The sequence below is a fragment of the Anomalospiza imberbis genome, chromosome 10, assembly GCF_031753505.1.
Source record: "Anomalospiza imberbis isolate Cuckoo-Finch-1a 21T00152 chromosome 10, ASM3175350v1, whole genome shotgun sequence".
Classification (NCBI taxonomy): Eukaryota; Metazoa; Chordata; class Aves; order Passeriformes; family Viduidae; genus Anomalospiza; species Anomalospiza imberbis.
In genome coordinates, this window is record NC_089690.1 from 4,883,115 (window position 1) to 4,897,241 (window position 14,127).

General features: G+C 42.6%; 1 protein-coding gene across 2 annotated transcripts in view; it reads left to right on the plus strand.

Moving 5' to 3' along the window:
- The window catches only part of FNDC3B (fibronectin type III domain containing 3B), a 188,792-nt gene that overhangs the window by 127,807 nt on the left and 46,858 nt on the right, over positions 1-14,127 (plus strand). For both annotated transcript variants that reach the window (XM_068200294.1, XM_068200295.1), the window contains 4 exons: positions 991-1,050; positions 3,828-3,966; positions 4,291-4,344; positions 12,041-12,165. In XM_068200294.1, the coding sequence (XP_068056395.1) occupies positions 991-1,050; positions 3,828-3,966; positions 4,291-4,344; positions 12,041-12,165 (378 nt within the window). The remainder of the gene's footprint in view (positions 1-990; positions 1,051-3,827; positions 3,967-4,290; positions 4,345-12,040; positions 12,166-14,127) is intronic.

Genomic DNA, 14,127 nt, shown 5'->3' on the forward strand with positions numbered 1-14,127 from the left:
GAGGAAAAACTGCATTTGCAGAGCATTGTATTCTATGAAATAAAAAATAGCAGGCTTGCTGGTGGATTTCTGGCGACCCAGCAGGCATGTGCTTTCTGCTGGATTTTCTTCTATTGATTTTGAGACATCTCCCTGTATTTGTCCAGCTAGCTATGAAATATTTCTTTATGCTAAATTGAAAGCTTTCTTGTTTCCCATATTTTAATAAAATCATGAATAAGCCAAGCTTTTACATGAGAGGGCTATTACTTATTAAGCACTGACCCGTACCTTAATCTTCACAGATTTGGCAACACATGACTGAGCCCAGTGTTCATTTACCAGCAAACAAGCCAGAAGGAAAAAGAATAGCCCTAACTATGTTGGCTGCTTTTGAAATTAATAGATTGTATGCTGGTTATTTCTTAAAATGTCTAAACCACTTTGCTTTAAGTTTTCTTGGTATTGAAAGAGAGCTGGGTCCAGCTGTTTGGGTGTTAATTAAATGTCTCCTTGCTGTGGTCCTCACAGGGAGCATGGTTCTGGAGGAGAGAGCAAGAAGTGAAATAGTTGGGCAAGAAACTCAGCTTCTTCCTCTGAAGTTCAACGGGTCACTTTGTGTGAAGTATTTTGAATAGGGAATATGCAGGAACTACAACAATAATGTTTGGGTTTCGCTCTTTTTGGCTCTGGAAGGGTGGAAAACCACAATGAGCTTTATACAAATATCAGCAAAATATAAGATAGCATTGAAATGAGCCCATATATTTAGTTTATTGAATAAATTGGTGTGATAAATTATTTTCTTCTGTGCATATGGAGCTTAATGAAGTTTTCAAGAAACGTGAAGTGTGTTGACAAATTGTTGGTATATGACTTGCTACTGTTTCTCTTTGGAGGGATTATTTTTCTTCTTTCAAATTATATCACTAGAAAATCACTAGCTGTGCTAAGTGGGATATTGCTTTTCATAATTTATTGATTGGTTTGGTTTGGATTTCTTTCCTACAGTGGAGAAGAATTAGAATATCACCTGAAAGACCTTAGGCCAGCAACAGATTATCACGTCAGGTGAGTTAGTGTAATTTGAATATCACTTAAATATAAACTCTTCAATTATATGAGAATTAATGTGAAAGATTTTGAAGTAAATACACAGTGTAGTTCAAGAATTTCAGGGTCATCTCTGTAGTTGTGTTTTTCAGGGGTTTCTAAATATTTTATCATAGATTTTATCTTTGACTATGAGAGTGCTTTTTGAACAGCATCTTTCGTTGTGTAGTTGTCATTGCTGTAGTAAGAGGCAAAAAGAAGTTTATGATTTGTATTTCTGTATGGATAACAGGCCTGGAAGTGCTTATGTATGAAAGTAGGATATCTGAGGTCATTTAAAAATTTGACTCAAGCAACTGGTGTTTCTTCAGTTCCTATAACATGAACATTGGAAGTACTCCATGCCTTTTTCATGAGTAGGCCACGCTTTGGGATGTAAAGCTGCTGAATACAGCTGCTTGAATGGTGATTCATACTCATGTCAGCATTTATTCCAAGAAAAAAAATGGATTCACACTGAACTGAGTTGATATTTTCACAATATATTTCTCTTTGATTCTGAAAGAGATGTGTTTTACACATTTATTAACACATTCTAGTTTTGTTCTCTGATGATTTTAACACTGTTACCTGCTAATGTTGCTTTTTTAAAATACTTTATTTATGACCCAAGGCTTTGAATTTACATCCTGTTCACTTACCTTCAATATCCTTGAAAAAAAAATCCTTTCACTCTTGTCTATTGTTCCCTTCTGTTTTTCCAGACAAGGTCTAGGCGCACTGTTTCACATCAAGGTTGCTCCTGTTTGTAAAACTTTAAAGAACAAACATCTTGCTTCTGAGCTCTAAAAAAAAAAAAAAAAAAATCCAACACCAAAATGTGTCCATCTAGCTCTGCTACTATAGATTCTTTTTATTTTTAAGGATTGTTTCTAGTGGAGCCCTAAAATGAACTTTTCAAGTAGAAGCACAAGACCAGAAGGAACTTGTCATAAATGAGGAAAAGATGCAGCTCCTCAGTGGGGCAGGAGTCTTGTCCTTAGCAGCAAAGGGATGGTAACAAGGAGAAGGTTGTAAAACACTATTGAGCTTCCTTCTGAGCATTGAACATCTCTTTTGAAGACAAATTCAAACACCAGAGAGGTCACCATGCACAGCTGGGCTGAGGTCTCAGTCACTTTTAGGGGTGTTGTGGGTATTTGCCCCCGGGTCCTGGCTGACTTCTTCCTCCCTACCTCCAGTTCCCTCCACCTTCTTGCAGGTTTGCCAAAGTACAGGTTGTTTGTGAGAAGTTAACAATAACTTCTGTTTAAAAAGGAGTGACTAAATACAAAAGTCAGACTTGCAAAGCAGAAGCACTGTTTGTAGTGGAGCAAGCTGTCGCTGAAACAGTGGCTGTTTGCTTTCCACCACAGTTGTGGTTTTATTTTTTTTTCCTTCACTGAAACTGCATTATGTATTAATAACTGTGAAGAAATAAATCTGTTGAGTAAAGAAATTTATGGGGCCAGCAGTTACTGGGCAGATCGCTTGGGTCTCCTTGACCTTGGCAGCATCTCTCAGGGCTTTGTCTCTGCTGGACAAGGTGTTTGTGCTCCTTGCTGCCCTGCTGGGCCCTGGGACAACCTGGAACAACCTGGTTTGCTGTGACCCACCACCTGCTTCCTTTCAGGTGTGTTGTTGTGGTGCCCTCAGAGCTGGCTGTGCTCAGGGCTTCAGTGGCTTGCAGGAGATGCCCCTTGAGCTGGTTTTCACACGGTTTTATTTCCCTTGAGGGGTGTGTTGGATGCCAGGCCACGCTCATTTCCAGCACACACAGGTGCCCCTTGCCAGATGCAGACTCAATTAATTAATTGCATTTCTGGTTGCTCCTGCCTGCTAACAGGTGATGTGTGAAGCAGCACCAGGTCTCATCTTCCTCCCCCAGGAGGTTTGATTCTAAGTAGGTGGCCATTGTGCATAAATTACCCTTATCTACTGAAAACAAATTTAGAAATTGCCCTTTCTTTAGCTCTGCATTCAAGCACACAATAGCTACAGCCAACTCAGAGGTCATTGTCTGGTCATGGCCTGAACTTTTCTTTGAGTAGAAGACTTCCAGTTTGCACTTTCTTTTGCTGCATGGAAAATGTGAAGGGGGAAAAATAACATCATTACTTTTTCAGAGAAAATCACCTCATGGGGAAGTGCTCAACTATATCCCATTTGCTTTCCCATATTATTTGTTATTGCATGTTCTGTGCTGATATATAGAGGATTTGCCTGAAATCAAATTTGCTTTGAAGATTTTTAGTTCATCACGGCAGTGTTGCTGGCCTGTGTTAGTTCTAATCCATGGAGGTCCAGTAAATGCTGATGCCTGAGTTATGTAGGAGAAGATTGTACCCATGGAGGGAGACCAGCAGATACCTGCACTCAACATGGTACCTGGGGATCAACTGTAAACCAGGCATTAAAGTTGATACCTTTTTTTCTGTTGTATTTCAAGGAGGATTTTACCACACTGTGTGGAAGCCTGGAAATAGGCAAGGAAATATTGGTGCAAAGAAAAGATAACGGAGATGACTCAGTGGTCCGTGGGAATATTTGCACAAAATGCTGTTCCTCTTCTGCTGTAATTTTATTTTTTTTTTGCATTCTTGTGTAAGTGAAGTAAAGTTAGGATAGCCACTGGGCTGTGATAAGTCTGTCATTAGTGGATGCTGTTGTGGGTGCTTTGGTGGCCAAACACTGTGGCCAAGGCGGTGCCACTGTAACTGTCAGCACATCTATAACCCATTTCAATGCTCTTCCAGGGTATATGCAACGTACAACTCAGTCAAAGGATCCTGCTCAGAGCCAGTAAGCTTCACCACTCACAGCTCAGCACCAGAGAGTCCCTTCCCACCCAAAGCCTCGCACAGGACCAAAAGCTCCTTAACCTTACAGTGGAAGGTAGGTAACACTTGGTTCGGGCAAAAGCAGGGAAGAAGTACTGACAGTGAGCATAAATGCTGGAAATAACTGAAAGCTGAGACAGTCATTTTGCAGTAAGGGACTTGAACTTGCTCTACTCTGACAAATCCCTTCCTGTGCACCGACTTGACTTTTAAAATGTATGTGTTTCATTATGTCCAGCTTCTTCCCGGCATTCGTTAAGGGGTTGCCAAGCCATGTGCAAAGCTTTGGTTTCACTTGAAACTGTAGTCATTTGCCTGGGGGAGGTGAAGCCGTTTTCTCTTACTCCCCAAATCACCTTTTGTTTGTTTTTGTTCATAGGCACCCATTGATAATGGTTCAAAAATCACCAGCTACCTTCTGGAGTGGGATGAGGTAAGTAGTAACTAGTTGAAATAAATACACAAATAAATGGCAGTCAGACTTTACAAGGATTTGCTGAGTAAAGAAAAGTAATTAAATACAGGAGAAAGTAGAAATGGGAAAATGAAATCCTGATGGCATTAGTAAAGAGTTGGAAAGGTGAAAGAGGCAGTGGGGAGAAAACTTTCCATTCAGTGCATTTTATATAGAGACAATGTTCTGTTTCTGTACCCTTGAAATCTTTTATCACTCATTTGGTGTACTTTATTTGTTAATTAGCATTACTTACTATTTAATTACTTGTGATGTATCTTACAGTTCTGTTCATGATCTCTTTCTTCTGCTGCTGACTGCAGAATAAACTTGTTCCTGCCTTAGAGGGGAAGAGTCATGATCCTGCAGACTTGTCCCCAGAGAATGTACTCAGGGTCAAAATAAGTGTCCTGTGTGTAGTGGCAATTAGCCCCCTTCCAGACACAAAAGGAAATAAGTTTTCTTCTGAATATTTTCTGTGGTTAGTGAGCACTGGGCTGCTGGGAGAGCGCCCTGACAGATGATGTGCAGGATTTGTTGGGGGTGTGTTATTGTGAGTCCTCCCTCTGTCCCCTAATTTCTGCCCCCTTTCCTTTATGCAAGTCATATTTCTGCAGAAAAGATGAGTCAGGGAGCATTACTTCTGAAGGAAAAGAATAAATATTGGGTGACAGAAAGGGCTTGGACAACATGTAAATAAAAGTCATGAGTCAGGAAATGAAGGGTGTGAAAGGGTGTTTGGTTGTAAAGTCTGAGAAACATCCCTTGAGGTCTTTTGTAGTCTAAAAATATTCTAAAGGGGGTATTCTGTTATGAATAGTTTTCCACCATGGCATTAGTAACACATTTCTGCTACATGTTGGGTGTTTGGAACCTCTCACTGTGCAAACGTTTGTTGGGTACACTGTCACAGCTAGTGGGGTCTGCATGATGAGAAACCCTCAGAACCTGAGCTAAAGTTGAGCAATAACTTCAGAATGACTTGCTGTCCCTCTGCACATAGTGGAAAGCCAAAGGTTGTCACTGAAGAAGGGAAAAAGGGGAGTGTGAAGTCTGGGAAAGGAGATGAAGAGAGATTTCTCCAAAAAGATGGGCCAGGATGATCCTGTTAGACCCCTGACACCTTGATTGTGCACTTGTGATTTCTTCCAAAGCTTCCAGTAACTTGGAGCTGAAGGAACAGAGCAGCACAGAGCAGTGGAAACATGGATGTTTCCAGCTTGCAAAGGAAAGGGAAGCAGCAGCAGGTCCTGTCAGAAGAAGGACCATCAGCAGATAATTAATACACTGCAAATACTGTAATGTTAATTTTGACTACATGGAGCATAGGCATATTTTTGGATATATATAGTGCAATTCTAAAATCTTTCTGTCCTTCAAACTCTTTAATAAGAGTTTTGTCTTCAGAAAGAATGGTTATGACACCCATTTTTCACAGAGCAAAAGCAGTTTGGTTTAGGGTAGTTCAGCTACCAATGGGAAAAAATTAAGGCATCCAGATTCTCTTAGTATACCTGTTTTAATTCCCTTGTTTTCTCAGTAACAGCCTTGAAATCTGAGATTATAATGGATAGCTAGCCAGCACAGATGAAAGAATAATGGCCCTGCACAAATTAATTTGGTGCATCTCCAATGGTTTGACAGTACTCCTGGCTGAAATGTAGGTGTCAGATTCTGCGACATTTAATGCCAAAGGTGTAGCTTCTCTAAAAAAATTTCAGAGAGATAAGAAATTTATGTCTCTTATATCTCTGATAAGAGATAGCAATGCAACTTTAAGCCACTGAAATGAAAGCCTGCTATTAAAGCTTGTGAAAGGAAAAATGTGAAGATGCAGACTGGCTGTGCCTGGGTTTGCAGGAGCCTCATGACATGCAGTGGTGGGCTGGCAGGATGCTGCACTCACTTTTCCTTGTGCCATGGCAGGCTGTGCCTCTGAGGTGAAGTGCTTTCAGCTCCTGGAATTCTGGCACCCAGGTACAAAAGAGAATTCACTTGCAGTGCCCTGCAGCCTCGAGCTTGGGTCTGTAAACTCCCCGTCGGCAAAAGCACTGCCTTCTCCACAAGGCCACACTGTGTCTTGGAGAAATCAAGGAATACATACATCAAGGCACAGGAGAGGGCTTGCCAGGCAGCAGTGAGCACACTGCCAGATCTCAGCTAGAGCAGCATTCATTAGCTGTGAGGCACAGGGTGAAATATAAACACGGGAAAATCAGCGATCAGAAGGAAATTAAATCGTGGCTGCAAAGCAGAGAGGGCTTTGCAAGAGCAGCGAGCAAGAAATCTGTCAGATGATAAAGGTGGAAAAACACCCTAAAGTGGCAGCCTGCCTAGGAAGTTGAGTCCCTTCCTAGAAAAGAATGGTGTGGAGAGCCCTTGCCACGCTCGTGGCACACCGGTCCTGGAAGGCTCTTGTGCAAAGGCTGCAGCTCAGACTCTGGAAACAAAGCTGGCATCAGGCATGGGAGGTGTGGAGAGTGGTGGAGGCATCCAGGCAAACACTTCCACTTGTGTCCCAGTTGTTCCCGGCTCAAGCAGAGTTGCCCCTCCAAGGTAGGGGCTCCTGCAGCCCCTTTGTGCTCCTGGCTGGGAGGTCACAGATGTCTGTCTGTCTGTCTGTAGGACAGCCCAGATCTCAGAGTGTGTCAGGTGCTCAGCAGTATCTCACCTGTTCCTCCTGTTTTTATGGGGCAGAGGAGGAGTTTGTAGCATCCAAAGTGCCTCCAGGAGTGTAGGTGGCATCACTTGTGTGTGCAGAAAACAAATTGTGGCTGTAAAGCTGCAGCAGAAGCGCCGTGTTTACAGCCCCAGCATTAGGTGAGGTTGGAAACTCCAGAAGGTTATACTGCTTAATATGTTACTGTGCCACCCTACCCAGCTGCTGCTTCAGTTTACTTTTGAGGTTTGGGGTTTTTCCTGACCTGCAGACTCTGAAGGGTTGTTAGTACATAAAACTGTTCCAGTTATCCTACATTTTTCTATCCCAGTTTGGATTAAATGGTTTGTAATGTAACTGGTGCTGCATGCTTAGTTAGGGAACACAAATGCTTTCCCTTTACTGGGCCAAGTCTTTGAATTAGAGTTGTCATACCTTGCTAATAAACTGTGACCTCTTAAAATGCCTGAAGAACTATGAAGGACACTTAATTCTTTAATAGGAGAGTAAAAGATAAGTTCAGCAAATTGTCACTCAGATATACTGGATGTACCCTAGGGAAATTTCCACTGACTCTAAAGAAGTAAGGATCAGCCCCTGTCTCCAGTATTCTGCATTTCATTGGGATTGGAACATGCTTGCACCACAGATGCATTAGTTGTCTGGCAATAAAATTAGTTAAAATTAGTAATTAATGAAAACTTCACCTTCTGGCTCTTTCGCTGTGAACTTTGAACTTAAAAACCTGAACTAATCAATTGATGACTTGGTGCCAGGATTGATTATTCAGGGTAAGCAAAAAGCTAATTGGGGAAAAAATAGCATTAAAAATATACCAAACAGAAAACATGACTGTAAAGGAGGTGATGCTTTCCCTGATGCCAGCATTCATCAAAATCAGTAAACTGTAACTGCACTGAAAAATGCTGCTGGCACTGCTGTAAGAACCAGGCCTTTGTTACTAATTAGATGTGAAATGCTTGTTGTGTGATTAAGTGGTAGTAAATAAATGTTTCTCTTGTGTATATGGATAGCCAGAGTATCCTATTCATTCTCGATGGGAAAGGGCAGGAATGTTCCTGAGCCGGAGACAAGGACATCCCTCTCACGCAGTGTGTGTCCCTGTGTAGAGCTCAAAACAGCTTTAATTCTTACCCAGTAAGCAGCTCATTTTAATTTGAGAGAGAGAGAGAGAGAGACTGATACAATACCACACTATTTAATGATTTGATGATGGGTAGTTAATAATGAAGTTTACATAGAGATAAATGGGGATGATTTTGTTCTGCCACAAAGTTTTAAGCTCCTCGAGGTAGCAGAGATGTGCTTGTATTATCTGATAATCTGAGCCAGGCATCTCAGTGGTGATCCACCAGCGTTGGGTACAGGGAGCTCCATGTGTGTGTTCGGTCACTTACCTGCCCTCCGAGTTTGTTCTGTGGCTGTGCCACTCTTGTGAGACATGCAAGAGGAGAGAGCCTTGCATGAAATTGGGTTTTGTGTATGATTCAGGGATGTTTTGTAGGTCCTTTTCTGCCTTCTGTGTGTTTGTGTCTAGAGACAATTCAGTTACTTGCATAACTGGCACAGTAAATGCTTTGCAGAGATCTGAGGGTGTGTTACACTAATTGTTGACAGTTTGCTCCGCAGCTCTGTGTCAGATTGGATTTCAGTCTGTTCCTTTTTATTGCCAGCACGACCCAAACACAGAAGCCAATGCTGGTGTGGCCGCAGCAGATGTCAGTCCTGTGTCCTGGTCACAGATGTGGTGCTGAGCATTGCTTCAGTTGTGTGCAGGGCTGTGCTCCATTCCTGCTCTGCAGTACCTGCAGTGGCCCCTTCCTCCTCTTGTGTTTATTTACTGGGTCTGCTGCAGGGAACTCACCCAACAAAACCCATTTCAAATCCCTTCTTCAGTAAATACGCTCTCCAAAGAAAATCAAGCACCCTGTGCTGAGTGAGTGTGCAGCTTGAAATATTGCTGAAATAGCAGGCAGAGCTCTTAATTGTGTTTAAGCACTGTGTTGGAGCATTGTGCAATGCAGAGTGGATTTGTGGAGCTGGATTGTCCTTGTTTCCTCAGACAGGGTGCTGATGCTCCATCACGGGGCGGGCTCTCCTGGACAAGAAAATGGAACCCAGGCTGCAGAAGGCAGGAGAAGACTTCCCCAGGCTGGGGAAGTCTGACAGCATTCTCCTTCTGAAATCTGGGCATTACAAATCCTTGCAGAAATGATACAGTGTATTTTAAGCAATTTATGAAACATTATTGGAAGGATTAAAAACTTGGATGCGGAGTGTACGAGGAATAGGAGAAGGATTCTGGGAAAGCTGTAAGACTCTTGGGTGGCAGCCAGTACCAGCCTGCCAGTTGTTCCTGTCTATAATTATGCCAGCATTAGTGCTTTCATAAATCTTGGGAGAGAAGGAGCGGAGAGGCTATTTCCAGGCTATTAATGCCAGGATAATTAGAAATATCGGCCAGCCTCTCCAATTAGTGCCAATAGAATCAAAAATACCAGCCAGTCTGAGTAATCTGAATACCAGTTGGTCTCTGAGTGAGTCTGGGGAATGTACAATGCCAGTTTTGGAAGAGAAATATATACAATATCGGGGTTTGTACTGTTATAAAGTTAAGGATACCTTAAATGTTTGGCAGTCTTGGCAAAGTTTTAACCAATCAGGCTGACAAATGAGAGTTTGCTTGGCCCATTGCTCTCAGTTCAGGCATTGTGGTATAGGTGAGATTTTCCAAGATTTTCCTTTTTAGCCAGCATTGTTTTCTTGACCATATGCTTAGCAATTGGTCACTTTGTTCTCTTGGAAAAAAAGCATAGGAAAATTTTTTTTTTTAAAAGCATTCTTAAACAGAAATCCAAACTAAATTAAATGTTTTCAATTATTTATAAGCAGTGAAGTCATTAAAGAGTTGAGGAAAAATTAATTTAAGGCAACTCAGCCTGTAAAAGAGAGTTTGCATAGGGGAAAAAATCTATTTTTAGTAGTGCTGAACTGATGAATGGATATTTCACTGAAACATAAGATTTCTAATTAGGTTTTGTATAGTCTGCATTTTGAATATATTAATGCTGAACTGAGAAGTATGCTCACCTGTTCTTTTTGTCCTGAAGAAATTCTATCATAGAACTCTGTAACTAGGAATTCTATCATAGCATTCCATGGCTAGGGATTTTAGATCCGAAAAGACCTTCATTTACAAAATGTTTTTGCTTTGGGTTTCATGATTCTTTTCCATATCCTTAATTTACCTCCTTAATTTACCTGAGCTGTGCAGTAATGCTACAGCTGGAGCAGGTGGGTAAAGCTGAAGGGGATTGTGTGTAAAGGAGTTCTAGAACAAGTGTAGGCTCCCACTGTAGAAATAAAAGTTCTGGCTGTTTGCCAGTGTGCTAATCGTCCCTTCAGTGCCTCCACACTGTTGTGCTGTGCTGGAAATCTGTGTGGTTGTTTCTAGCCTGATAAACACATTCTGGGGACTCACTGCAAACATTTCAGGGAGTTTTTCCTTGTGTGTCACAGTCTGAGGGAGAAGTACAAACTGGCAGGGGCTGGAGAAATGAGCCAGTGAAAAATGCATGTCCCACTCAGGCATTTTTGAGCTCTTTAGTGGTGATGTTCTGAGCACGGAGGAGGAGCAGTGTGTGGGAGGGCAGAGTGAGCCCAAGGAGGCTCAGCAGGTGAGGCTGTTGACCTCGGTGGGGGATGCCCGTGTAAATGGTACAAAATTTAAAAAGCTACAGAATTAAAAATGGTACAGACACGGGCCAAAACTAGTAAATGGGAAAGCTCAGCAGAGCTTTTCAGTCAGAAGAAGTTGCAGAGATGGGCATAACCCTGTCTTCTGCACATGCTGGAGCCCATGGATGTGCTTTGTCAGGCTTCTATTCTGGTGGGCTTTTGGGTACTTCATAATGTAATTGTCCAATAATTTTGTGTTTGAGTATTGAAATTGAAACTCCTTTCAGCTGTTCCAGTACTGGTAGATATTATTTATGAGGAGCTGAGCAGTCCATGCCCTTTCTCCTGAAAGATTTCAAACTGCCTGTTTTCCATGTGTGGCCTAAAATGAGTCCAGATATTCCCTGTTACTTTAGGGTCTCTGTCCTGCAAACAGCTCAGCTTTATTTCTGCCCCAGAGTGTACCAAGCTGGGCTGCATTGATAAGGGTTTGGTTTTGTTTCAAATGTGCTGGGGTCAGGGAGAGTGTCCTTGTGCTCAGCGGTGCTGAGGTACAAACCAGTACCTGAGGAAGTATTTGGGAGCTGGAGAAGTGTCTCCATTCCCTCTGGGCTGCTGCCTGGTGCTGTCTTTACCAGGATGGATCACTGCTCCGGGTCCCGGTGATGTGAAGCTCCCAAAAACCATCCCTCTGGCAAACAACTTCCTTAACAAAGTTACAAACTTCCCCAAAAAACCCTGTTCACTCATCGCATGCCGTGTGCTCCGGGCAGTGGGGTGCGTGCAGAACCTGGCACGCTGGATGTTCCTCTGGGATGAGGGAATTTTGCCCCGGAGAGCAGGGGAAGGTCCCACCCAGCTTGTCCCACTGGCTCTGGGCGTGCTGGACCGCGGGGAGCGAGAGCCCTCTTGTGGGATAGGGAATTGCAGAGACAATCCCAGCGAGGGATGCTCGTGTGAAGGACAGTGCTGGCAAAGAAGTGTTGGCTGCACCTTTCCCGTGCCCCTGTGACTGAGGAGATTCGGAGATTCCTTGCATTCATAATTTTCCCACTTTTTTGTTCGTGAGTGGGATGAACTGCATTTCAAGCTGGAGCTGTAGACACATCTCACAACTCCAAGAGGGCGAGAAGAGAAGGGATCTGACAGCAGGCAGACTCTGCTGAGCTGTGTGATTTTCAGAGCACAGCAGTGCTGTCAGTGCTTGCTTTATGAAAACACCTAATTCTGATGCCACTTAACGGCTCCTTCTGAAACGAGCAAACAAAACGTGGTTTTGTTTCATAGCGATCCAATTACAGATTTCTCTCTTTCTAGGGAAAGAGGAACAGTGGTTTTAGAGAGTGCTACTTTGGGAGCCAGAAGCATTGCAAGCTGACCAAGCTGTGCCCAGCTCTGGGTTACACCTTCCGGCTGGCGGCCCAGAACGACATCGGTACTAGGTGAGTTCCTCAGGGCACTTGAGAGCCGTCTTGAGAAAAAGTGCTAGTTGAAAAGTTCACCCGTCAATGCCAGCATAAAGAGGAACTTCTGGGGGGAGCTTGTTTCTTTTATCTTCATGGTTTCGAGTTAAATATCTGGCATTTACTCTGTTGATAATGCTTCAAGGTAAGTCATGCTTTCCTTGGTGATATTCTTCACCTCCCAGGGAATTGCTGTGCACCTTCAGCATGATGAGATCAGCCTGAGCAGATAGGCTCCTTTTGAGGTGTTAAATAGTGTTCTGTGGTCTGTTCCTAATACGAAAAGAATACATCTGCTATGTAAAATTCCCACTAGGGACCTCTGTGAACCAAGAAAAACAAGCAAGGGGAAGTTGAGTTACAGATTTTGAAAGGAACCTTGATATATTTATTTTGGTGGCTTAAAGCAAAGCCCTTCTGTCTCTCTTCAGCAGTACAGTCCCTTCCTTCTTCAGGACTGGCAGGGCTGGCTGATGGGGTGGGAAAGAAGGGAGAGACAGCCAGGACTGAGAGGACAGGCACATCCAAGGCACTGAAAGATGGGGTCTAGCTCCTGCTTTTCCTTGCACAAAAACTGATGCACTCACATGAAGATGGGTGAGAAATCAGTTCAGTCCTCTGGGATCTGCTGGGGAGCACTGGGATGAAATGTTCTGCAGCGGAGGGGCAGAGTGTGCCCAGAGAGGCATTGTGCTGCAGGGGCACTGTGTGCCCCTGTGCTCAGGCAAGCAGAGCAGGCCAGGAAGGGTTTAGCTGTGAAGAAGCCAAACATCCAGTGCCCTTGTGCACTCCTTTATTGTCCTCCTTAGCTAAACAGGATCTAATCATTATTACAAGGACACAAAAGAAGCACCAGTGGTATACAACAATGTGTTTTGTGGAGGGAGACTCCTGCATTGTTCTCTCTTCTCAAACACAAGCCTCTCAGTAATTTATAGCTTTAGAAAGCTTCTTTATTCATGCTCCTGTGTTTTCCCTGACATGGACTGAGACCACTCGTGTGTGCACGGAGTCCCTTTTCCCAGCTTCTTGCAAGATGAATTCCCTCCCCATTGAAATAATACTCAGTGTGGAGAGAGAGGGGGGCTGAGCTGGGCCTATTGAGTGTAACTGGAAGGGAATTGGGTTTGTGCAGAGTTCCCAGTTCTGGCATCTCTTTTCTTTGCCAGATTCCAGATTTTTAAAATATCTTAGTGCATATTTAGTGCATATTTCAACACTCCTACCCCTTTTTTTTTTTGTTTGTTCTCTTTCTCCCTTTTTTCCTCTCCCCTCAGGCTATTGAGAAAGGAGTGAGCTAAAAACTATTTATGGTCAGCTGCTCTGTGCTAATCTGTGAGATAAGCACCAGCAACACATGCCTTATTTTTATAGACAGCACTCAAAATTAAGGCATGATAATGTCATCTAACACCTCATGTCATGATATGGTTTTGGTTTGTTGTAATGCTTGTGGATTTATCATGTATGATGATTTTTGTCTTGTTTGGGTTTTAGGTATAGGTGCTTTATTTAATTATAACTCTATTTCAACAAATAGGTTATTTTTGAGAAAGAAGATTTGGAATAAGGAGATTTGGCTTTTTCTGTGTGTTAAGTTCATGGTGTGACTTTATTGCACAAAATATGTTTTGTACTTTGGAAACAGATTTGAAAATTGCAAGAATGTTACCTTCCTTTGAGAGCTTGATCAGAGTTTATAGAATTTGTATTCTGCACATCTCAGGTTCAACATCCAAAAGTTGAACACTTGAGGCTCTGTTCTTATACTTTAGTTTCCCTTTGTTAAATAAGATTTTCCTCCACAGTTAATAACAAGTTAATATTTTTAGGCATTCAGATATTTTTTTCCAGTTATTGTTATTGTGGTGAGATCTGTAAAAATGACTGAGGACACATTATCCTGCATTTTTTTCTACTCTCAGTTCTGGCATTTCCTTA